The sequence below is a fragment of the Colobus angolensis genome, unplaced genomic scaffold (assembly GCF_000951035.1).
Source record: "Colobus angolensis palliatus isolate OR3802 unplaced genomic scaffold, Cang.pa_1.0 Scaffold3, whole genome shotgun sequence".
Taxonomy (NCBI): Eukaryota; Metazoa; Chordata; class Mammalia; order Primates; family Cercopithecidae; genus Colobus; species Colobus angolensis.
Window position 1 is genome coordinate 695,079 of NW_012116265.1, and position 26,557 is coordinate 721,635.

The 26,557-nt window shown below is 41.1% G+C and overlaps 1 protein-coding gene across 1 annotated transcript in view; it reads right to left on the reverse strand.

The window, feature by feature from the left end:
* The window catches only part of GOLGA5 (golgin A5), a 46,384-nt gene extending 22,091 nt beyond the window's left edge, over nucleotides 1-24,293 (reverse strand). Inside the window, exons 1-7 of the mRNA XM_011949384.1 lie at nucleotides 24,070-24,293; nucleotides 20,929-21,502; nucleotides 10,898-11,125; nucleotides 8,348-8,567; nucleotides 7,491-7,614; nucleotides 6,047-6,250; nucleotides 1,347-1,517 (exon numbers count right to left, since the gene is read on the reverse strand). Of these exons, the coding sequence (XP_011804774.1) occupies nucleotides 1,347-1,517; nucleotides 6,047-6,250; nucleotides 7,491-7,614; nucleotides 8,348-8,567; nucleotides 10,898-11,125; nucleotides 20,929-21,472 (1,491 nt within the window). The 5' untranslated portion in view covers nucleotides 21,473-21,502; nucleotides 24,070-24,293. The remainder of the gene's footprint in view (nucleotides 1-1,346; nucleotides 1,518-6,046; nucleotides 6,251-7,490; nucleotides 7,615-8,347; nucleotides 8,568-10,897; nucleotides 11,126-20,928; nucleotides 21,503-24,069) is intronic.
* Nucleotides 24,294-26,557: the final 2,264 nt, after the last annotated feature.

Sequence of the window (26,557 nt, forward strand, 5' to 3'; positions counted from 1 at the left end):
AAACTATAAATTATAAGAGTAAGGATAAAACTGTAATTAGAAGACAATCCCTGAGCCCATACTAATATCAAAAAACATCTCAGCTTCACATACAAGCTCAAATCTGATTTGCTTTTAATCACTAGGATGTAAGATCTATAATTATGAAGATTCTGTTCTAACTCCAAACCTAGGCACACTGCAGGCACTTGGTAACTATTTGTTGAATGAATGAATCTGTTTTTTATCCCCATAACTTTATGGTCATCTTATGGATTAGAAACCTGGTTGGGCATGGTGGCTCATGTCTCTAATCTCAGCACTTTGGGAGGCCGAGGTGCGTGGATCACTTGAGGTCAGGAGTTCAAGACCAGGTTGTCAACATGCAGATACCCCATCTCTACTAAGAATACAAAAATTAGCCGGGTGTGGTGGCATATGCTTGTAATCCCAGCTACTCAGGAGGCTGAGGCAAGAGAATCCCTGGAACCTGGGAGGCAGAGTGGAGGTTACAGTGAGCTGAGATCATGCCACTGCACTCCAGCCTGGGCAACAGAGTGAGATTCCATCTCAAGAAAGAAAGAAGAAAAGAAAGACAGAAAGACAGACAGAAAGACAGAAAGAAAGAAAGAAAGAGAGAGAGAGAGAGAGAAAGAAAGAAATAAAGAGAGAAAGAAAAGAAAGAAAGAAAAAGATAAAAAGAAAGAAAAAGAAAAAAAGAAAGAGAGAGAGAGAAAGAAAGATGGAAAGAAAGAAAGAAAGAAACCTACTGCTTTAGCCCAGCACGGGCTGCAACAACCCTGCAATCCCAGCACTCTGGGAGGCTGAGGAGGGAGGATCACTTGAGACCAGGAGTTTGGGACCAGCTTGGACAACATAGGGATACCCTGTCTCTACAAAATACAAAAATTAGCTGGGCGTGATGGCGTGTGCCTGTAGTTCCAGCTACTCGGGAGCCTGAGGCGGGAAGACTGCTTGAGCCCAGGAGTTTGAGGCTGCAGTGAGATAAAATCACACCACTCCAGGGTGGGAGACAGAGCATCCTAGCTAACACGGTGTAACCCCATCTCTACTAAAAATACAAAAAATTAGCCAGGTGTGGTAGCGGGCGTCTGTAGTCCCAGCTACTCGGGAGGCTGAGGCAGAAGAATGGCGTGAACCTGGGAGGCGGAGCTTGCAGTGAGCCGAGATCGTGCCCGTGCACTCCAGCCTGGGCGACAGAGCGAGACTCCCTCTCAAAAAAAAAACCAAAGAAACCTATCGCTTTAGTAATGCTGCTTCCCCAGAATACAGAATCTATCATGTCTCAAACTGTTAACACCTGAGGGTATATGGTGTCTGCTAAGCTGAACCACCATGAATCTTACCTGTAATTCGGATCTGAGCTGATGTATCTGACCCATCAGCTTCTGTATTTCCTCTCTCTGCATCTCTTTCTCATGCCGAAGTTCTTCCAGCTCCATGCTATTGGCAGTGCTGCTATCTAGGCCTTCAAAACCAGAGCCTTCCTTCAAGCTGTTAATCAATTTTTCCTTAGACTGTTATAAAAAAAGAAATATGTTTAAGCAAATCAGAGATTAGTTTGTATATTGAATGTCATCTACTATACAGAAAATAACTCACTAAAAAAACATTCCATTATCTCCATCAAAGAAAGTCCACGGATTTTCTTAAATCCCTAAGGATAAAAAACACAACAGAGCCTTGCTGTATGATGTCCTTGGACTTTTGCCTCACAATCATGCTAAAGTTGAAAACTTGTTACGAATATGTTATGAATAAGATTTTTTTTTTTTTCCAGCTGGGTCTGGTGGCTCATGCCTGTAATCCCAGCACTTTGGGAGGCTGAGGCGGGTGGATCACGAGGTCAGGAGATCGAGACCATCCTGGCTAATACAGTGAAACCCCGTCTCTACTAAAAATCAAAAGAATTAGCCGGGCATGGTGGTGGGCTCCTGTAGTCCCAGCTACTTGGGAGGCTGAGGCAAGAGAATGGCGTGAACCCGGGAAGCGGAGCTTGCAGTGAGCCAAGATAGCGCCCCTGCACTCCAGCCTGGGCGACGGAGCGAGACTCCATCTCAAAATAAAATAAAATAAAATAAAAGATTAAAAACAAATTATTTATTTATTTGAGACATGGTCTTGCTATGTCGCCCAGGCCAGTCCTGAACTCCTAGCCTCCAGGAATTCTCCTGCCTCAGCCTCCCAAAGTGCTGGGATTATAGGAGTGAGCCACTACACCTGGCCAAACAAGACTTTTCTCACATTTTCTTCTCACACTTTTTATTTTCCATCACATTCTACTCAACAAGTATTTATTTGGCATGGTGCTAAGTGTTCTGTGCAATATGCAATAAAGATAATGTCTCTCTCTATAGATAGTACCCTCTGCCTTACAACCTAAAAGAGAAGTTAGAAGTATCCAGCAGAAGGCAATCAACACAAGTAGAAATAGAGAGAGGGATATGGTCGGATTACTTGCAGAGTTCTGAGAGGAAAAACCACTTCTGGGTAAGAGGAGGCTTTAACTCTAAAAGAGCATAAATGTTGGCCTTGAGAAAACAGACAGCAAAGCATAAACAGAGAAAAACAGATAGCAAAGCATAAAAATGCAAAAAGCACAGAAAGTCTGTAAGAAAATATTGTGAGATGCAGCTCAGACAGTATTTTAGGACCAATTTGGAGAGGCTCCAGATCTCAGGCTAAAATGTTTTAATATTATTTGGCAGGCTAAAACAAATTACCAAAAAGTAGAGAGAGGAGTGACATGACTAGAGATGCATTTTAAGAGGCTAACCTGGTGGTGCTATGAAAAAGATGCTCACAAACGATGGTCCGTGGGCCTGTTTTTGTACAGCCTGAAAGCTAAAATTTTTTTTTATATTTTAAAATGATCATAAAAAATAAAAACAAAGAATATGTGATGGGAGACTACAGGTAGCCCACATAGCCTACAATATTTACTATTTGACCCTCTCAACATTTTCTGATCCCTGAAATAAAAAATGAGTTTGAAGAAGAGATTTGACATGCAAAGACCAATTTATAAAGTCCTAATTCTAGTCTAGGAACGATAAGGATCAGCAGCTTTCATGTTAAATTAAAATATTTTAAAGTCATTCTCCTCCATCAAAAATAATTCTTCCTTTTCTGGGTGGCAGGATTATGGGTTATTTCCATTTCCTTCTTCAAACTTTTTTTGTATTCTTCATATTTTCTATAATAAATATGATCATTTATAACATTTTAAGATCTTTTTAATAAAAAACCAGAAACCTCCCAACCTCATTCCCCCATCTAGCTACTGTCCTAGTGTCCATGGTCAAGCACCCTGCCTCCGTGTCTTCAGCTCCTAGTCCACCCCGGAACGCTCTGTTGAGAGATCCCCAGGGACCTCCTCATTGCCAAGTCCAGGAACTCTGCTCGGTACTCGTCACATCAGAGCCGCCTGCTGTGGTTGGTGATCATGCCCCACTTGAAACTCTCCCCGTTTGGCTTCATTGGATGGCATCAGTCTCCTCCTGGTTCTCTCCAATCTCTGACCACTCATCTTCTCAGTATTTTTCTTTTGCAGGCTATCTCCCTTTGCCCAGTCTGTAAATGCTGATGTTTAAGACTGTGTTTTCAGACTTCAGCCTTTCTCCCCATTAGGTTACACATCACTCTTGGCTCATCTTACCTACTCTCCCAACTTACTTCTAATTACCTTTCTAGCATTGTCACCTCAATGCTGCATCAATTTTGCATACTTACCATAATTTGTCATACTCTCCTTTAACCCTAACCTGCTCTCTTTCCTGTTTCTCGTTTTATTAACACAAGGAAACATCATACATACACTCAAACTAAAAACCTGGAGTCATCCCAGATTCCATTTGTCTTTTTCCCCCATCCTTCCAATTAAATTTCCACATATCAAATATTCTATCTCCCACATATCTATTAGCTGTCCCCTGCCTGCCATCCTCACTGCCACAAACTTTGATAAGGTCCGCATTATTTCTTATGATCACCTCTTCACCATCTACATGCCACTGATGTCACCATGCCACCCCTCATCACTTCCATGTTTTCAATAATTTACCAAGTACCAGGCACAGTGCTGGGGATACAACGATGAACATGACAGAGGCCCAGATCTCCCCTAACCTTTTTCATCAGGCTGCCACAGTTCTCACACTCAAACCTGACCATGGCTTCTGCCTATCGTTGAGCTTTATGAGTCTTTTGCCTCCCATCTCTGAAGACATTATGTTCTAGCAGTATGGAACTAGCTGCAGTCCCTTAAATATGCCATGTTCTCTCTGGCTCCCTTGCTCTGGCACAGGCTGTTCTCTCGGAAATCTCTTCCCTATCTTGAGTCTTCCTCCTATTCATCTTTCAAGTTTCTCTTTATACCACATCTCCTCAGTGCAGTGATCTCTGACAACTCCAGGCAAGTTTTAATGGATTCTTCTCTCAAGCTTCCATCGTACTGCATCAATAACTTTATTACATCATTATCTCAGTTTCTTTCCACCAAAATGAATGTTTTCTTAAAGGAAGAGGACATATCTTTTGAGCTTTGTATCCTCTGTGCCTATTGAGTAGTTAGGTGCTCAATAAATAACTTTTCAATGAATTAACAAATTAGGGTGATACAAAAAAGTACTTAGGAAGAAGGGTTTGGGGAGGAGATGAATATGATACTTCATAGAAGCAGCATTAGAAAAAGGTATTCATAGCCATTAGGAGTTTGACACTAAAGGAAAAAGGTAAAGTCAAAAATGACCCTGAGGTTTCAAGCTTTACTGCCACATGGCAGTAACGCTGACCAAAAGAGGGAAATGTGGGAGAAGCTGGTCTGGGAGCTGAACACCCCATGCCTGCAAAGCAGGCAGCTGGACAATGAGGTCAGGAGGTCAGGCTTGGAAACATGCTTGAAGTCATATGCAGGCGGCTATTAGAGGCAGAGTGAGCGTATGGCAATGCAAGGTAAGAAAGGATGATGAAAGAGGACTCTTACTCTTCGGAGATTGGGAAGAGGGCCTAAGAGAGATAGAAACAGCTGAAGAGAATAAAAAGAGAGCCAAGGAGATGTGAACAGCATAGAAGGCAGGAGTTCCAAGAAAGTGGGAGGGTTAACAGGGCCAAATGTTCTACCAAAATACAAGGTATAGAAACTAAGAAAAGGACAGAGAATATTTATTTAGGTCATCAAATACTTTTGATAAGAAATTTCAGAAATGTAGTAGGAAAAGAAGGAGATAAGAGTTAACAAGTTCTACAGAAATGAAGACAGCATGTATACAACAATTCTGGTAACTATGACGTTGAAAGAAAGGAAGATAGGGAAATAGTGCAAAGTGGTCACAAAGCTAAAAGAAGACTGTTTTGCTTGTAGGCAGGAGTCCGAGATCTAGTCTTCATTTTTCCACTAAGTAACCATGTGCTCTTAAGTAAGCCGAGCCAGAAGGTGGCAGCCGCAGAGAGGCACACACAGGAAGGAAGGGCATAGATTTACGGAGAAAGGGCTTACACATGAGATGGGAGATGGAATTAATGCACAGGCAGGAAAACGATCCTAGAAAAAAATGAAAGGACATGTTTTCCCTCTGAAATGAGGGGCAAAGGGAAGAACTCAAAAACGACATTAGATGACTGCAGTCTTTCTTAATAAAGTAGAGGGTAAGGTCACCTTAGATCTGAAGGAGGAGAAAAAAAGCTAGGTGAGGCAATTCTGAGAACTGGATGAGTCCTAGAGCAGTTGCTGCAAAAATTCAATAGATCAACAAGGAAGAATGAAGAGCTGCTCAACAACAAGCATTAATATCATCACAGTGAGTAAGGTGACAGGTTGAAGACCTGAACTAGGCAGTGGCAGAGTGAATTTTTTTTAAAAGAAGTGGTAGGAACAAGACACACCACATCCTTTTAATAAAATTTCTAAAGTAGAGTAAGGCACCTAAAGCTAGCCAATCAGCCAAACACGAACAAAGCACCTCACACAGTATCTACACAGAGTCTGAAAGTGTCTTTCAGTTAACTCGCACATCTTAACATCCAAAAGTGTACATTTCATGCTTACTTGGAGTATTCTAGTAGCTTTTTGCTTGTAGTCAATTAATTCCTGCTTAGAGGACTCCAAGTTCAACTTATATAGCTTGACTTGCTGCTGCAGTTCATCAACCCTCTTCTTCTCATCTGAATATTTTCTTTCTGCCAGTGTAATTGCTTCTGCTAAATTCTGACGTTCCATTTCCACTTTATTAAGGCGTGCAGCAAACTCATTCTGTGACAAATTTTTATATCATAATTATGATATCATTTAGCTTTGAAACATATTTTACAACCATCCATCCATATCTCTAATGCACATTAACTATTTTAATTGTTTCTCAACACATAAAATTAAATTTAGCAAGGATCAAGCTAAATTTTCAAATATGTGATTTATTAGCTCAGCCAAACAACATAATAGGGATGGGAAAAAATTCTTAATTTGTTAGAAGCTAAAGTACAGGAAATCTAAGGTTGTGTCTCCCAAACACGGCAATGCATTAAAATCAACAAGGAAGTTTGTTAAAAATACAGCCATCCAAGGCCTTTCCCAAGCTTACTAAATTGGAATTTTCAAGATGCGCCTGGGAATCTGTTTTTTAAGAAATTTCCCAGGTGAACCTGGTCACTTGGATAGTAGGTCTGGTCTGATACCAGCTGATCAACTGCTTCCAATTTAATAAATAAATAAGTGTAAATTACACCATATTTTAAAGAACCAGTATTCAAAAAATAACATAAAATATCAATAACTTTTAATATTGACTACATGTTGAAATGATTAATACTTTGGATATACTGTGTTAAATACATCATTAAAATTAAGAAACACACACTACCTGATACTTACGTTCAGGACTAAACTACTTTCACCTGTTGAAAAGCTAGCCCAGACCAGTGGTTTGCAACCCTGACTGCTCATTAGATACACCTGTGAATCTCGTAAAACCAAAGTGCCAACACCTAGGTCCTACCTCATACAATGGAATGTGACTGCATACGGAGATCAGGCAGCACAAAGTATCACACAGGTGATTCCTATGTGTAGACAGGGCTGGGACTGAACTAGATGCAAAAATTCATGTAAGAGTGAAACTCTTTACATATTACATATAATGTTCTCCTGAAATAAATGAGCCAGATTAATCTGGAATCAGAAAAAGCTTAAATCATTAAAAAACAAATACGACCCCCCATTAGCATTTAATCAAATGACAATGATTGTTGCAAAAATTAAGTAAAAGATGTATATCTCTAATGCACATTAACTATTTTAATTGTTTCTCAACACATAAAATTAAATTTAGCAAGGATCAAGCTAAATTTTCAAATATGTGATTTTTGTCACAGAAACAGAATTTTCTGAAATGCATTGCAGAATTTTATTAAAGAGTTAACGTGCCATGAAACAGCATAAAGTCATTTTTTCCGTGTCCAAATAACAATAGGAATCTGTTGTCTCCCATTCTAACCTGCATCTGTTTATAGCTCTCCTGCTCTCTCTTCAGAGTGGCATCGGCTTCATGCAGTCTCTCCTGAAGAGTCTGCAGAGCTTGATTCTGCAGGCTATTACCTTCACTTTGATCCTGTATTATTCTAAAGGAAAATGCATCATTTGAAATAACTCATGTCCACAGTGTACAAGTGATAAGGCACAGTAATTTTTAGAGCATCAGCTTGTCAGTCAAGCACAAAAAAAGATAATTTGACTGAAATGTTTTTAGATAAATCTTTCCTGTCTAATGGAATATAATCTATGTTTTTAGGCATCCAAATATAAGCACACACCGTATAATGAAAGATTAATGACACTACAAATGCTTTTAAATTCAGAATTTGCTAACAATGCACCTCAAGGTTCAAACAACGAATACATTTTATGTTGTTGTTGAGATGGAGTTTCGCTCTTGTTGCCCAGCCTGGAGTGCAATGGCACAATCTCGGCTCACTGCAACCTCCGCCTCCTGGGTTCAAGTGATTCTCCTGCCTCAGCCTCCTGAGTAGCTGGGATTACAGGCATGCGCCACCACCCCCGGCTAATTTTTTTTTGTATTTTTAGTAGAGATGGGGTTTCTCCATGTTGGTCAGGCTGGTCTTGAACTCCCAATCTCAGGTGATCCACCTGCCGCAGCCTCCCAAAGTGCTGGGATTACAGGCTTGTGCCACCGCGCCCAGCCAATGAATCCATTTTAAACATACACATTTCTAATACTACCAAAAGAAATATTCCCTTTTGTAAATTTCCAAGAAAGCTACATTTCATAAGAGGATACACTACAATGTTTACCATTACTTGCTCATTTTTTTCATTATTCATAGAATCACCTACCGTGATTTTTCACTCTGTAAGGCTTCTAATGCTTCTGTGCGAGTACTCAGCAGCTGGTCAGCTTCCTGGAGTCTCACTTTCAGTACAGCCAGCTGGGAATCCTTTGCAGCCACAGCTTCAGTCAGGTCATCTACTTGGGCTCGGAGTTCTCGAGTCATTCGGTCACTCTTTGAATGGTCAGCATTCCACTTTTCAACTCTTGCTCTTGCTCTGTTTAATTCTATAAAAAAATTTAAATTTCTCTATACTAGCAAAATCAAACACAATTTTCTCAGAGCACATACAGTTTCTACTTTGACTTTAGTACTTTCCTTATTGACAAAATTAGGAGCTTACACGTATCTTCAATTTTCTATGCCCCAGTGGGTCATCCACTTTTCAAGGGCAATATTCACGACTAGATTATAGTTAACAGATTAGAAAAGGGCATGAAGCTAGCTGCTCTTCTACAATGCTGTTTGTATATCATAAAGCATCTGGGAGCCGAAACTAGTATTAATAGATAGCAGAGTATATTTTGTAAAGTTCTGCTAGTGACAGGGGAAGGAATGCAAATCCAAATCAAAGGTACACCCCAGAAAGAACAAAACAAACAAAACAAAACCTGAACACAGAAAAGAATCTATTTCTTTCAATTACTGTTGCAAAAAGATGTTATTCTTTTGACCTAGGAAATCAATGAAAAAAGAGCAAAGTAGTGCTCTATTTCAGAATGCAATGGCATTTCCATACCCTCACATACCATATGTAATTGCAGTTAGCCACCAAAACATTTTTTAGAATACTGAATCAAACTTTATAGGGTGTCAAAGCTTTTTTTTTTTTCTTTCAGTGAAAAAGACCTTTTTAAAGAAACAAAAAACAAATAACAAAAACATGAGACAGAGCCTCACTCTGCTGCCCCAGCTGGAGTGCAGTGGCATGATCATGGCCCATGACTCACTGCAACCTCCAACTCCTGGACTCAAGCGATCCTCCCACCTCAGTCTCCAAAGTAGCTCAGACCACAGGTACACATCACCACACTCAGCTAATTTAAAACAAAAAAAATTTGTTTTTTGTAGCCCAGGGGTCTCACTCTGTTGCCCATGCTGTTATTGAACTCCTGCCCTAAGCAATTTTCCAATCTCAGCCTTACAAAGTGCTATTACAAGTGTGAGTCACTGTGCCTGGCCAAACAGCTCTATTTCTATGTCTAAATTAGTCTGGGTAAACTAAAACTTTATTTCTAAAGTCAGCCTGACCAGTGATTATTTATTTATTTTTTGTTGTTGTCGAGACAGAGTCTTGCTCCGTAGCCCAGGCTGGAATGTAGTGGCGTGATCTCGGTTCACTGTAACCTCTACCTCCTGGGTCCCGAGACCCGGTTCAAGCAATTCTCCTCCCTCAGCCTCCCGAGTAGCTGGGATTACAGGCACACGCCACCATGTCCAGCTAATTTGTTTCGTATTTTTAGTAGAGACCGGGTTTCACCATGTTGGCCAGACTGGTCTTGAACTCCTGACATTGTGATCCGCCTGCCTCAGCCTCCCAAAGTGCTGGGATTACAGGCATGAGCCACCACGCCTGGCCTAGTGCGTCTTAAACTGTCTTCCCATTCCTCTCTTCTGGGCTCTATTCATGTGGCAAAACTTTTCCCACCATCCCCTCACTCCTTTCTAATTAGCCCCAGGAACCAAAGCAGCAATTTTGTCCTCTTGTTTTCTTCTCAGCCACACTTACAGTAACATTCACACCTTCCTCAGTGACTACCTCAGTAATGAGATTATTTCCTTCTTAATTACCTATTTCTGAGGAACTTGAGGTTTCCTACTCCAGGGCCACCTCACTGCACAATTCCCAAGGGCACTGAATTCCATGTACTTTTATGTGCCCTAGAGCAGCAATACTGCAACCCTATTAGTGTCTACTACTTTGTTTAACGGAACAGCTTCCCTTGAAAGTTCAGAATAAAGAAATGAACTAGACTACTACTCTCAGTTCTTCAATTTCATGGTTCTTAAAGGATGACCAAAGAAGCGAATACTCTTATGTTTTGGGTTGGTGGGAGGATGACTGGTCCCACTTCCAAATCTGGGCACTGTTTTTCTACGAAAATATCATTTTACAAGTCTCATCTAATTTCTCACAGTTTAAATGTAAATATTTCTAACAGTTCAAAGTTTTTAAGTTTATTATTATTTTATTTTTATTTATTTATTTATTTTTGAGACGAAGTCTCGCTCTGTTGCCCAGGCTAGAGTGCAGTAGTGTGATCTCGGCTCACTGCAACCCCCACCTCCCTGGTTCAAGTAATTCACCTGTCTCAGCCTCCTAAGTGGCTGGGATTATAGGCACCTGCCATCACGCCCGACTAATTTTTTTGTATTTTTAGTAGAGACAGGGTTTCACCATATTGGCCAAACTGGTCTTGAACTCCTGACCTTAGGCAATCCGCCTGCCTCGGCCTCCCAAAGTGCTGGGATTACAGGCACGAGCCACTGCATCCGGCCTTAAGTTTATTTTTAAAAGTTAAACTCCTAATCCTGAACAATTTAAATAAGCCTCTACCTTCTTGAGTCTCTTTGGATCTTTGAAGTACCGAGGCCATTTCTTGATTTAAAGACTGAACTTCATTCCTCAGCAGCTGATTCTCCAGTCGAAGGTTAGACAGTTCATGTGATTTGCCATCGTCATTAGGTGTTGGAGTGTGGTCAGGGCAGGCAGCATCTGATGATGCACTTTCCTTTGAAGATTCCTCTTGACCTTCACGGCTAGAATGTGAGTTACTGGCAGCTTCTGTAAAAAAGAATACATTTTTGTTACATTGGCATGTCCATCACACATGCGTTAATAACTTGCTTTGGTAGGATGCTCAAGTTGACTTTTAGGACTTGGTAGGACGCTCATAGCTAAAACACCATAAAAAGTAAACAAATTCTCAGTCAGGCGCCGTGGCTCACGCCTGTAATCCCAGTACTTTGGGAGGCCGAGGCAGGCAGATCACCTGAGGTCAGGAGTTTGAGACCAGCCTGGCCAACATGGTGAAACCCCATCTCTACCAAAAATACAAAAATTAGCCGGGCATGGTGGCATGCACCTGTGGTGACAGCTACTCAGGAGGCTGAGGCAGGAGAATCACTTGAGCCTGGGAGGCCGAAAGTGTGGCAGTAGATCAAGATTGCACCACTGCACTCCAGCCTGGGCGACAGAGTGAGACGCCGTCTCAAAAAAAAAAAAAAAAAAAAAGTAAACAAATTTTCAATAGTCTTCCCTCTGATGAAATTTCATTCTCATAAATGGGTCATATGGACCTCTAAGGATCCTCAAGTCTGGATACACTGAATGAATGGCAATATAGAGTACAACACCGTTCTGGGGAGAATATCAGAGATCATTTGAGTGGTTGGGTTCAGGTAAAATGGGTTTGGATTTCCTTTTGTCTCTAAATGTTTTGGGGAAAAAAAAAACAGGAGAAGTCTCAAACACAGAAAAATTGGGAAGGCACAATATAGCAGCTGCAGGTTTCAAGGCAAGAAGAGTAATAACAGGTCACTGCAATTTGTTTTTTAAATCAAACTGGAATCTAAAAATGTCTTACCCAAAGAGACAGAGACTCATGAATTCAGATTAATCTTGTTTTTCTTACTAAATATAATGCAAGTATACTTTTAAATCACTCTAAAAATTATGTGATGAAAATGAACTATGTATCTAAATAATAAAACTGACTAAAACAATCAATATATGGGTAAAAGACTTGATACTGTGTAAGGTTATATAAACAAATATTAATAATCAGATGAAAAAGTTCTGAACATCTTTAGTCGTCAAGAAAATGCAAATTAAAATCACAATGAGAACCAACAGACATCCCCTAGAATGGCTAAAATTAAAAACACCAAATGTTGGTGACACTGCAGAGCAACTAGACTTGTCACTGCTGGTGGGACTATAAAATGGTACAATCACTGTGGGAAAAGATTTTATAATTTCTTACGAAATTAAACATGCAGCTACTGGCCAGGCGCGGTGGCTCAAGCCTGTAATCCCAGCACTTTGGGAGGCCGAGACGGGCGGATCACAAGGTCAGGAGATCGAGACCATCCTGGCTAATACAGTGAAACCCCGTCTCTACTAAAAAATACAAAAAACTAGCTGGGCGAGGTGGCAGGCGCCTGTAGTCCCAGCTACTCGGGAGGCTGAGGCAGGAGAATGGCGTAAACCCGGGAGGCGGAGCTTGCAGTGAGCTGAGATCCGGCCACTGCACTCCAGCCTGGGCGACAGAGCGAGACTCCGTCTCAAAAAAAAAAAAAAAAAAACAAAAAAAACATGCAGCTACTGTTTCACCCAGCAATTCCACTTCTAGGTATTTATACAAGACAAATGAAAACAATTTGCCCAAAAAAAAGCAAGTACAAAAATGTTTATAGCAGTTTTATTCACAATAATCCAAAACTGGAAACAAATCCAATGTCCATAAAAGAGACGAGATAAACTGTGGGACAACCATAGAATAGAATACTACATAACAATAAAACAGAATAAAAAAAGAACAGTAACATGGATGAATCTCACTAACAGTTCAGTAAAAGAAGTCAGATTAGAAAGTATATATACTATATGATTCAATTCATATGAAGTTTTAGAACAAGCAAAACTAAGGAGAGAAAAATCAGAGCACGGGGTGCTTTCAGGGATGGGGTGGGGAGATTAACTGGAAAGGAACATGAGAAACTTTCTGGGGCAAAGGAAATCTATATCACAGGAAAGGTGTGGGTTACACAGGTATTGCCATTCGTCATATAGCTAAGATTTGTGTGCATCTTAATATATGAACATTTTACCTAAAAGAAAAAATAACCACAAAAAGCTAATAATCAAGTGGGGTAGGGAATGGGTACGTAAGGCATGACTTAAAAATGGGAGTGTTGGATGGATTGGTGGCTCATGCCTGTAATCCCAGCACTTTGGGAAGCCAAGGTGGGTGGATCACAAGGTCAGGAGTTTGAGACCAGCCTGGCCAACATAGTGAAACCCTGTTTCTACTAAAAATACAAAAAGTTAGCTAGGCATGGTGGCGGGTGCCTGTAATCTCAGCTACTTGGGTGGCTGAGGCAGGAGAATCACTTGAACCTGGGAGGTGGAGGTTGCAGTGAGCCGAGATTGTGCCACTGCACTCCAGCCTGGGCGAAAGGCGAGACCCTGTCTCAAAAAAAAAAAGAAATAAATTATTAGATTTTTAAGGTGATAATGGTGTGAACATTTGCTTTTAAAGTATTTTTAGACTAAGAAAATGAAATGTTTATAGAAAAAATGATATAAGATGTGTGATTTGCTTCAAATTAATTGTGTGGAGGGTGCAGGTGAAGAAAGCGATGTTTCCCATGGGAGGGTATAAATGAAACATGAATGGCCATGAGTGATTATTGTAGTTGGATAATAGGAGATCATCACTTTCTATTTTGGTATGTTTGAAATTTCGCCAGGCATGGTGGCTCACGCCTGTAATCCCAGCACTTTGGGAGGCCAAGGAGAAAGGGTTGCCTGAGTGCAGGAGTTGAAGACTAGCCCGGGCAATACAGTGAGAACTCGTCTCTACAAAAAATTTTTAAATAATATAAAAAATAAAATAATAAAATTCAAAAAATTAAGTATATATTCAAACGAGAAAGGGTTGCCTGAGTGCAGGAGTTGAAGACTAGCCCGGGCAATACAGTGAGAACTCGTCTCTACAAAAAATTTTTAAGTAATATAAAAAATAAAATAATAAAATTCAAAAAATTAAGTATATATTCAAACGTGGGATAGATATCTAAGGCAGTATTCTGATGGAAATTTATAGCCTTGGTTACAGTAAAGATGAAAGGCAGGAAGGAATAAAACTCATGAGTTGTATATCCATCTTAAGAAGCTATAAAAACAGCAGAATAAACCCAAAGAAAGCAAAAATTAACAAAAGAGGAAATAAACATACTAGAGAGGATCAGCATAACCAAAAGTGGTTCTCTGGGACAGATATAAACAACATTAGGCCATCAAATTTTAAAATGTACATTATACTGAAATCTATCAATTGCACAATACTTATTGTGTAGTTTATTGCATGTGAATTATACTCCATTAAAGCTGTTTTAAAAAGCAGGCATTTAGCACAGTGCCAGAAACAGGGTAAGGATTCAATATATGGCAGAGACCGATCTTCTTCACATAGTACGCGTGATCAAGCATTGGTTTTTGCAGGGTTGGTAGAATAACTAATGTCTGGTTGCGCTGAAAGTTTCAGCTGTGACCCCTTCACTGTTTTCCTCAAATTAAATAAGTATAACCCCTCAAAATGTATATGACATTGACAAATTCTTGGGAAAAAAAATGTAACTTACCAAAAACAGAGTCAAGAAATGAAAAGCCAACTGAATCAATAGTTAAAACCTTTCACTAAGAATACCCCAGGTCCTGATAGTTTTAGCACAGAGTTGTAGCAAACATTCAGGAAATAAATAATCTTAGTCTTACACCAACTAATTAACACAACAGAAAAAGAAGGAACACTTTCCAATTCATTTGATAAGGCTAATATAACTGTAATACTAAAACCTAACAATATCGCAGGTCGAATTCATTTATAAAATAAATGAAAAAGGTTAGGTGTGGTGGCTCATGCCTGTAATCCTAGCACTTTGGGAGGCCAACACAGGAGGATCCCTCGAGCTCAGAAGTTCCAGACCAGCCTGGCAATATAGTGAGACCTTGCCTCTACAAAAAATGAACAAAATTACTCAGGCATGGTGGTGTGTGACTGTAGTCCCAGTTACTATTGAGGCTGAGGCAGAAGGATTGCTTGAGCCTGGGAGATTGAGGCTGCAGTGAGCTGAGATCCTACCACTGCACTCCAACCTGGGCGACAGAGTGAGATCCTGTCTCAAAATAATAATAATAAATAAAAAGTAAATTAACTAAATAAATGCAAAAATCCTAAAGGGAATATTAGCAAACTGAAACTTAAGTTTGGTTTTATATCTAAAAGTATCAGTTGGAGCTGGAGCTAGGTGCAGTGCTGTGCACCTGTATCCCAGCAAGTTGGGAGGCTGAAGTGGGAGGATTACTTGAGCCCAGGAGTTTGGGGCTGCAGTGCACTATGATCATACATGTGAATAGCTGCTACATTCCAGCCTGGGTAACATACCAAGACCTCATCTCTATTAAAAATAAATAAATAAAAATAAAAATCAATTCAAAAAATCAATTGATTTGTATACTATATTAATATTAAAGAAGAAAAACTATATTATTATCTCCAGGGGTAGAGGAAAAAACATTGCTAAAATTCAACATGATAAAAACTCAAACTAGATATTTACAGAAACTTCTCTAACCTAATAAAAAATATCTATGAAAAACCTAATGTAAAATCATACTTAGTGAAACAAAGTATTCTCTCTAAGACAAAGAACAAGATACAAAACTGGTTGTTGAGTCCTAGCCAATGAAGAAAAGGATTTTTTAAGAGACAAAAGGGCTAAGAAGAAACAAACTCATTATACACAGACAACTGTGTTGTTGAAAATCTAAATTTATGTCCAGAAAAACATGAAGATTAAGAGCTATCTAGATTGCTATGTATGTACATACAAAAAACAACAAAAAAGGCCGGGCGCGGTGGCTCAAGCCTGTAATCCCAGCACATTGGGAGGCCGAGACGGATGGATCACGAGGTCAGGAGATCGAGACCATCCTGGCTAACACCGTGAAACCCCGTCTCTACTCAAAAAAAAAAAATACAAAAAACTAGCCGGGCGAGGTGGCGGGTGCCTTTAGTCCCAGCTACTCGGGAGGCTGAGGCAGGAGAATGGCGTAAACCCAGGAGGCGGAGCTTGCAGTGAGCTGAGATCTGGCCACTGCACTCCAGCCTGGGCGATAGAGCAAGACTCTGTCTCAAAAAAAAAAAAAAAAAAAAAAAAAAAAAAACAACAAAAAATACACCAGCAATAACAAAACAAAAAATTTTACGGAATACCACATATAACTGTTTCAAAAAATATAAACTACTTAGGAATAAATCTAACATAAAGTATATAAGATCTTTATGGAGAAAACAAAAAAATTTTAATGAAAGATAGCACAAAATATGTTGAAATTACATCTGATTAGTGGATAAGAAAACTCAATATAACAAAAGTGCTGATTCTCACCAAACTGTCTATATAGAAGCAATGAATTCCCAATAAAAAGACCAACAGAGTTTTTGTGAAACTTGATAAGCAAATTCTAAAATGCATATGGGAGTGGAAAAGTTCAAGAATAGCCAAAACATTTCTGACGAAAGCCCACAAGCTGGAAGAAGCTACCCTATCAGTTATCAAGACACTTAAAACTACATTAATTAAAACAGGGTGGCACTGGCACAAGGGTACACAAATAAACCAATAAAACAGAATTAAGTGGCCAGAAACACACTAATGAATACGTGATATATAAGACAGGTGGTATTGCAAATTGGTAGGGACAAGAGACTCTGTCTAATAAATGATGCTAGAATAGCTGATTTCCCTATGGCAAAAAAAAAAAAAAAATGGAATTGAATGCCTATTGCACACTATAGAAGACAATACAGAAAAATATCTTTATGATCTCAATGTAAGGAAAGATTTTCCAAGACACAAAAAACACAAGCCACAAGTCATCTACATTAAGAACTTCTATTCATTGAGATACCAGAGAGGGGAGGGGAAAAACCAAGGTAAAACTGGAAGAGGAACAGAATTTAGAATTTAGAATATATCAAGAATGTCTATGCGTCAAGAAGAAAAAAGACAAATAATCTAACAGAAAAAAAATTGATTAGAAAAGATCTGAGTAGGCACTACCAGAAAATGAAACTTGAATAGTCAAGTATCTGAAAAGATCTTCAACCACACTAGTAATGAAGGAAATAAAGAATATCAACAACAAATCTGATCAGCAAAAAGTAAAAGTTAAATTGAAAACAAAAAATGTTGGTGAGAATGTGGAGCAAAAGTTCTTAAACACAGCTGGTTAGAGTATAAATTGGCACCACCTCCGCAGAAAGCCACTTTGGCATTACTAGCATAGCTGAACATTGTTAAACCCTACAGCTCGGCAATCCCATTTCCACACATTTCTAGGCATCTCATGACACTGGTTCTCAACTGGGATGATTCTGCCCTGCAAGGAACATTTGGCAATTTGTGGAGACATTGTTGGTTGTCACAATTGGTGCTGCTACCACCATCTAATGGGTGAAGAGGCCAGAGATGCTGCTGAACATCCTACAAAGAACAGGAGGGCTCCCCACACTAGTGAATTAATTTGGCCCAAAATGCCAAGTCTCAAGGTTGAGAGGTCCTACCCAAGAGAAACAATTTTTATAACTCCTGTGTATTACAACCACTTCTAATTCATTTCCCTGACGAGGTTCCCTTTAGGTCCATTCTTTATAATTAAATGCAAGTTGTTTTCTTTAAAAGTACAAAAATAAGCCATGTCAACTCTTGACTTAAAGATCTCTACTAGCATCACACTGGCTGTGGCAGTCACTTTCAATTTTTATTGGCTAAGAACCACCTACAGAACAACAACAACAAAATCAGATGCCCTGGCTCCATCCCCAGAAAATATGATTCAGGAATCCTGGGAAGGTACTCAATAATTCATTTTTAAATTAACAACAAGTGATTCTAAAGCCGGTTGTTCAGGGATCAATCTTCAACAATGATCTACAGGAGTAATGGGTTTAAATACATAAACAGTATGACACAAGGGCCTTCACAAACAGGTCCCAACTTTGTTTGCTAGCTACATTTTCATCAACCTCCAACTCACACTCAAAGTTTCCAAGTTTCTTACAACGTTTTCTACTCTACCAGCCCCTTAACGAGTCTGTTCTCTCTGCATGGAATGCTGTCTCTAAGTTCTTTTTTTTACCTGACAAACTTCTGTTCATTCTTTAAGGCCCAGCTAAAAATACAGACCCTCTGTGAATCCTTTCTGAATACCTTAGGCAATTAGTTGCTTCCTTCTTCATACTTCCACAGCACTCTGACCATACTTCAATTGCTACATTTACTAGACCACATGTAAATTATCTGTTTACATGTCTAGCTCACCCACTGGACACTTCCATATACTTGCACCTAGTAGGTTCTTTGTATAATTAATTGAAAGATAGCTGAGAATAAATTTCGGAATGTGTGAACATATTAATCAACTGCTACTGCACGACCCTATTTTGACAACCCAAAACCTCTTCTTCTATACAAGTTTTTGTCTTGAAAATACAAGAAAGATTTTATTCACTAACAGCCAAGACAATGAAAGAAGCTATAACATCTAAGAACATGACAAACTCCCATCAATAATCAACTCTATAAAGAATCCCTGGCTGGGTGTGGTGGCTCACGCCTGTAATCTCAGCACTTTGGGAGGCCAAGGTGGGCAGACTGCTTGAGGTCCAGAGTTCAAGACCAGCCTGGTCAACATGAGGAAACCCCATCTCTACCAAAAAATACAAAAATTAGCCAAGGGTGGCGGTGCACACCTATAGTCCCAGCTTCTTGGGAGGCTGAGGTGGGAAAATCGCTTTAACTCAGGAGATGGAGGTTGCAGTGAGCTAAGACTGTGCCAGGGTACTCTAGCCTAGGTGACAGTAAGACCCTGTCTCAAGTTTTTTTTTAAAAAAAGGCCAGGTACAGTCGCTCACGCCTACAGTCCCAGCACTTCGGGAGGCTGAGGCAGGCGGATCACGAGATCAGGAGAACAAGAGCATCCTGGCTAACACAGTGAAGCCCCGTCTCTACTAAAAATACAAAGAAAAATTAGCCGGATACGGTGGCGGGCACCTGTAGTCCCAGCTACTCAGCAGGCTGAGGCAGGAAAATGGTGTGAACCCAGGAGGTGGAGCTTGCAGTGAGCTGAGATCCGGCCACTGTACACCAGCCTGGGCAACAGAGTGAGACTCTGTCTCAAACAAACAAACAAAAATTCCCTGTGGCCAGGCCATGGTACCTCATGCCCATAATCCCAATGCTGTGGGAGGCCAAAGTAGGAGGATCATTTGAGCTCAAGACCAGCCAGAGCAACACAGTGAGACGCTGTCTCTATTAAAAATAATTTTTAAAAATCAGCTGGGCACAGTGGTATGCACCTATAGTTCCAGCTACTCGGGAGGCTGAGGCAGGAGGATCATTTGAGACTGGGAGGTCAAGAGTACCACAATCTGTGATAGCACCACAGCGTTTAAGCCCGGGCGATAGAGCAAGACCGTCTCAAAACAACAAAAGAATCCCTGCAAGAACCTACTATCAAGTTTCTTGCCTTTTTTCTTTTTTTATCTTTGGAGACAGGGTCTCATTCTGTTGCCCAGGTTGGAGTGTAGTGGTGCAATCTCAGCTCACTGCAACCTCAATCTCCTGGGCTCAAGCAAGTCTCCCATCTCAGCCTCCCAAGTAGCTGAGACTACAGGCATGTGCCACTGTGCCTGGTTAATTTTTGTATTTTTTGTAGAGACAGGGTTTTGCTATGTTGTTCTGGCTGGTATCAAATTCCTGGGCACGAGTGATCTGCCTGCCTCAGCGTTCCAAAGTGCTGGGATTACAGGTGTGAGCCACCATGCCCAGCCTATTGCTATTTTATTTATTTATTTATTTTTTTGAGATGGAGTCTTGCTCCGTGGCCCAGGCTGGAGTGCAGTGGTGCAATCTCGGCTCACTGCAAGCTCCGCCTCCCGGGTTCAAGCCATTCTCCTGCCTCAGCCTCCTGAGTAGCTGGGATTACAGGCGCCCGCCACCATGCCCGGCTAATTTTTTGTATTTTTAGTAGAGATGGGGTTTCGCTGTGTTAGCCAGGATGGTCTCGATCTCGTGACCTCATGATCCGCCCGCCTCGGCCTCCCAAAGTGCTGGGATTACAGGCATGAGCCACCATGCCCGGCCTATTGATATTTTAAAACACTTAGTAGGTACCTGAATTAGCCACATTTACCGTGTTAATCTCATTTCACAGGAAAGAAGGTGTACTTGTAGAGGTAATCTCACAGGGAATTAAACAACTGAAAACAAGAATTCTAAGCTCTTGCTTCACTACCAGGTCAATGCCTTCAACTCTTCAACTTGGATCAAAGTTCAGTCTCTCAGCTTTATTTGTGGAGGATGTGGGGGGAAAAACATACAAAAAACACAACCCAGAAAATACGTCAAGTACAGTCTCCTGTCATTTTTACAATCCTAGTAACAAAAAGATATCAACTGTGATAGTCCCCGATCCAAAGTGACATGCTTTCTTTCAGATTTCAAAATTTTCTTTTTTTAATCTTAAAATGTCTTGGGGAATCAAATATGAAATACTTTGTTAGATGCTGAGTGGGTAAAGTTGCCTTCCAGACAATATTAAGTCCCTGCTACAACTGTCTATTGACTAATAGTAGTCAATGATGTCTCCCTTGTTTACACCACACATTTGCGGGGAGTCTGCCCTTACACCAGTGGAAACAGATCCCATAACAGTGAATGAGAAACACTATTGGATCATATGATGACACATTCAATTTGGTTAACTCTAAAAGAAATAGAGGACTGATTAACTACCGTGGGTTTGGCTCCCAAAAGAATTTTCTTCAGTGGTTTTGATGGTGGTTATGCTGGGGTTCACAGAACTGACACTTGATGTCTGAGAACTCTGAAAGACAGGTGTCTTGCCTTTTTCCTTTTTGATTTCCACCCTCCCGGTAGGCTCCTTCTGTGAACTATTAAGAAAATCAAACAGCAGCTCATCATCAGGTTCTGACTTTTTTCTTCGCACAAATTGGGATGAAGGCCTAGGAACAGATGCATTTTCAACAGGATGAGAGGCCTCTACTGGTGTCCGAGATCCTACTTTCACATTTGCAGTGCCAGCTAAGATGGTGGCTTTTTGATTTCGAATGTTATCAGCTGCTGATGAAATATACGTAGCTTTAGGTCCAGTCTGATATGTCAAATCTGTATTTTGCTGGTGAAACTCAGTATAGTCAGTATTTTTGCTATATATGTTGCTGGTATTGTCTTTCCTACTGAGAGCTGTTGCAGCCCCTTGATCAACTCGGTTTAAAAGATCTTCTGCCTTTCCAGCAAGATCAACAAACCAAGACATGATGGCAGCAGGATAATCCTATTGGCAAACCTGTAAAAAGGACATAAAATGATCATTGTGGCATAATGGCAGAGTATGAAAAATGGTTAACACCAGACTCTGCAGTCAGGTAGTCCTGGGTTGAAATCCCAACCCTATCTTTTACTAGCTAGGTAACCTTGAGCAAACTACTTAAATGACGCTGAGAAATCTTATGTAGAAAACGGGGGGAAAAGTGTACTTACCTTAAAGGATGGTTTTATGATGAAATAATATATAAAAGACACTTTGCAAAATGTTTGGCACATAATAAGCACTCATTTTAGTGGCTGCTATTATCCTTATTACAACTACCACTACTGTTCTTATTATTACTATTTCAATAAAGGGCAAATCTTAATGTAGGAAAAGCATCTGTTATGGGCTCAACTGCATCCCTCCAAATTCCTTTATTTGAGTCCTAACCCCCAGACCTCAGAATGTGACTGTTTTTGGAGATAGGGTCTCTAAAGGGATAATTAAAATGAGTCATTAGGGTGGGCCCTAACCAAATATAACTGGCATGTCCTTCCAAGTGGAGGAAATTTCAACACAGACATACAGAAAGGACACAGGGAGAAGGCAGACATCTGCAAGCAAAAGAAGTAGGCCTCAGAAGAAACCAACTCTGCTAATACCTTCATTTTGGACTTCAAGCCTTCAGAACCAAGAGAAAATACATTTCTGTTAGCCGAGCCAATCAGTCTGTGGTACTTTGCTACAGCAGCAAATTAGCAAATAACCAATATGGCAAAATTCCAGTACAACCAAATAAAAATAAAATTCACTGAAGTTTGTTTTAAAGTGCTAAAACTTGAAAAAACTTTTCCGTTAAATACAAAAGCTATCTTAATGTTAAACTGCGGCACTATTACATATAATTTAGGCGTGCATATAATTTGTCTAAAGTACATGCTCAATAATTCAAATACTCAATACCTACCACGTGCACATGAAGTTCAGAATAAAAACCAAAACCGCATAACCACTCATTCCATACATATATTTGAGTACTTACTGTGTGCCACAATACATCAAAGTAATGATGAAGATACAGATATAGAAGGGCTCTATAATAAAGTCCACAACCACTTCTAGAATGTGCATGTTGTTCCTTTTGCCAATAACTCTTTCACGGTTAACTTTCTTGTTCTTGGTGTTTACTCAAATGTCATCTGCTTCAGAGTTCTCCTTTCCATCTAAGTTAGGTCAATCATTATCTGTACATACCCTATTCTTTTGCCTCACAGCCCTTCATGTGTTATAACTATGTATTTTTTTTTAACATGTCTCTTGTTCTTGCGGAAAGGGGGGCAGTGGTTGGATAGAGATTATGTCTGCTTTGCTCACCAATGAATTCTCAGAGTCTAGCACACAGTAGGCACTCATAAATACTGCTGAGTGGAATTTTTATATGACAGATGCTGTACACAGGTACACATGTATCTTTCATCATATGCAATTTTCACAGTCACATTATGAGGTAAACAGCAATATCCTTTTTTAAAAGCAAATGTGGAAAGGGTTGAGAAAGATCCCCGAGTTTAGATAGCAGCTCAGATACTCAAGTCTAAGTCATCCTAGTGCCAAACCCACCTTTTAACCCTTGCCTCCCTATACCATATAGCTCAAAATCTAAAAAACCTCCAGAAGAAACTCATCCTTTAAATCTGTTCTTTACATATGTGACTATTACATGCCTATGTCTTTCGGAGTTTATAAAAAAACCAAATGAAAATGGAGATGAAATGCTCTGTAACATACAGAACACCATACAGGCCAGGCACTGTGGCTCACGCCTGTAATCCCAACACACTGGGATGCCAAGCGGGAGGACCACTTGAGGCCAGGAGTTTGAGACCAGCCTGGGCAATGTGGCAAGACCCTGTCTCTACAAAAAAAAGTAATAAAAAAATCAAAACACACTCATTAATTCTTTCTACCTTGCCTCTCATTTTAAAATTAACTGGGCTTTAAAACATACTATTAAATTGCTACTAAAGTTGCAATTAAAAATGTTGATTACCCAATTAAATACTTAGATGGGCCCTGGGCACTTGCTCCATTGACAAACATCTCAAAGACACAAAGGACTTCAGAGGCACCCGTCAATTCCCCAGGCACTGCCCAGGGGCAGAGAGAGTGCGTGGGATGGGGATGGATCTGCAGAGGGCGGTGGCAGGGCCTGCTTCGAAGGACAGGCGTCAGCACAGAGCGAGGGAGGCTGCAGTTCAGTTGGGTAGGCCCAGTCGGTAGTGCCCTGGGGTCTTCAGTCTGTGGATCTCAGGTAAGCGAGCAGAGACCCCCCACTCCGCTCCCCACCCATCTCGTTCCGTGCGGGAAGAACGGCCAGGCCAGGCAGGGGTCAGGAAGAAAGAAGACAGAGGAGGGCGGTAAACAACGTCGGCTGAAGCCCATGGGGTCTCTCCAGCTACCCTCCTCCGCCCCTAACAGAGCGAAGACGAGCGCCACCCGAAAGAAGACGGAGAGACCAGGGTCTCCGCTGAAGAGACGGTGCCCCCGCTCCTAGGACCGTTAACACCCCCGTCTCGTCCAGTGGGCCCTCGCCTCCGCCTCACCTGAGGACTCCGGAAAGGTTGCACCACGGCCTAGTCGCCGTCCTGGGCCGCGCCCCCTCGGCAGCTGGCCCGGAGGGGGCCCAAGCAGAGTAAACCTTCTCCCCGACCCGCCGGGGCCGTGCTACCGCTTCCGGGAGACGTGGAAGGGGCGCGAGGACCCCAAAACAGAGTGGCTTTCGAGATGCCTGCACGGCAGGGAGCCGAGAACAGCCACCTGCAGGCGATTCAGGCGGTGGCGCCGGTGGCTACGGGGTCCTTGCGCATGGCCACGCCCCTTTTCCGCCCGTGGCGAGACCAGGCGCGGCGCAGGGCCTGCGTGCGTGTGACGTGGCTGTCCTCCCGCGGTGGACGGCCCGCACGCGGCCGGCGCAACATGAAAGGCCACACCCACAAAGGGCGGGACGTCGCTGCGGGTCACGTGGGTTCTCCCTTTACTCACCATCTCCCGTAAGTTTTACAGAAGAGAAATGCCAGAGGCCAACGGCAGAAGGTGGAAATAAGAAAACATGATCCGGATTGCATAGCGCTTACTTTCTAGTGGCAGAGACAGATACTACATAACAGTGAATGGACAAGACAATTTCAGGGCGTTACCAGAGCTGTAATGACAAGAAAACGGGGAAAAATGACTGGAGGCACGGGAGGTACTTTAAATCAGGTGGTCAGGGAAAGTCTCTCTGAGGAGATGATATTTGAGCTGAGACCCAAAGGATGGAAAAGGTAGTACTGTGGTTAAGTTATGCGTGCAGTTCATTGACTATCTGAAATAAGTCTAAAATCCACATTCAATAATTCAAATACTCAGCACCCACTATGTGTACAGGATTGGGCTAATTTGGCCCTAATGACAAGCCTGCAATACAGTTCCAAGTCTCAAATCTTTGAGTTGAGGAAAGTAAGGCTCAAACAGTTTTAAGTAATTTGTCTAAGACCATCTGTCCTAATAAGGAGTCCACATTACTCCAAAGCCTGTGCCCCGTAGACTCAAAGTTTTATTGTCTCCAAATTAAATATTGGAAGTAATTACAGCTCCTGCTTTTCTTCCTCTCAGGTGAGGTTTAGCCCAGTACAAGTGAAGAGAAAATTTTTCAGCACCAGGAGGTAATAATCATAATAATGGCATCTAACATTTATCAAACCTTTTATTAAGCGTAGAATACTGTGTTAAGCATTGCATGTGTCTCACCTCATTTTAATCTCACATTCATCAGGAAGGTACTATTATTCTCTGGTAGGTGGTATTGTTGTTCATATTAAGTTGCTTTTCCAGTTAAGGATTATACATCATCGCCTGTTGCCATGTAACTGCAGTGCGTCCTGTAGGAGGAGCATTTTTTCCAGCCTCACTGATGTCAGGCTTGATCGTATGATCTTCTTTTGGCCAGTGAAATAGGAGCAGGGGGTCTTTCTGAGCAGAAGCATTAAGAGTTATTACGTATTTCAACCAGAGAAATGTTTCCTTTCATGAGAAAAGTCTGTGTCAGATGGGCTGCTCTTTCAGCCTTGGTCCTGGAAGAAAAAGGGGATGTGAAGCAGCTCACATCTGAGATTTCACATGAGTGAAATACCAACTTTTGCTGTTATAAGCCACTGAGATTTAGGATTGTTTCTTACACAGCCCTACCTAATAAAATCAGACTACTATTAATATATTATCCCATTTTACAGATGAAGGCACTGAGATTCAATGAGGTTTAGTTACTTGCCCATGGTCACATAGAAGCAAAAGTAGAACAATTGGGATTCAAACTTGGGTCTGTGTGACTCTAGAAACAATGTTTTAATTGTCAAAGGGATGAGAATGAAAGAAGTTGAGGAGGAACCAATCTTCCACTGTATTGGACTAAACCTGACCTGAGAGGAAGAAAAGCAGGAGCTGTAATTACTCCCAATATTTAATAGGGAGACAAAACTTTGAGTCTAAGGGCACAGGCTTTGGAGTAATGTGGACTCCTTATTAGGACTGATGATCTTAGACAAATTACTTAACCCGTTTTTTGGGGGGATTTTTTTGTTTGTGTGGTTGGTTTTTTGAAATGGAGCCTTGCTCTGTCGCCTATCCTGGAGTGCAGTGGCGGGATCTCGGCTCACTGCAACCTCCACCTTCCGGGTTCAAGTGTTTCTCCTGCCTCAGCCCCTTGAGTAGCTGGGACTAGAGGCGTGTGCCACCATGCCCGGCTAATTTTTTTGTATTTTTAGTAGAGACAGGGTTTCACCATGTTGGCCAGGCTAGTCTCAAACTCCTGACCTCAAGTAATCTGCCTGATCAGCCACTCAAAGTGCTGAGATTACAGGCATGAGCCACTGTGCTGAGCCCTTAACCTGTTTGAGCCTTACTTTCCTCAAGTTAAAGATGAAGACTAGGGACCATGTTGTAGGCTTGTCATTAGGGCCAAATTAGCCTGATCCTGTGCACATAGTGGGTCCTGAGTATTTGAATTATTGAATGTGGATTTTAGACTTAATTCAGATATTCCAAAAAATGGCA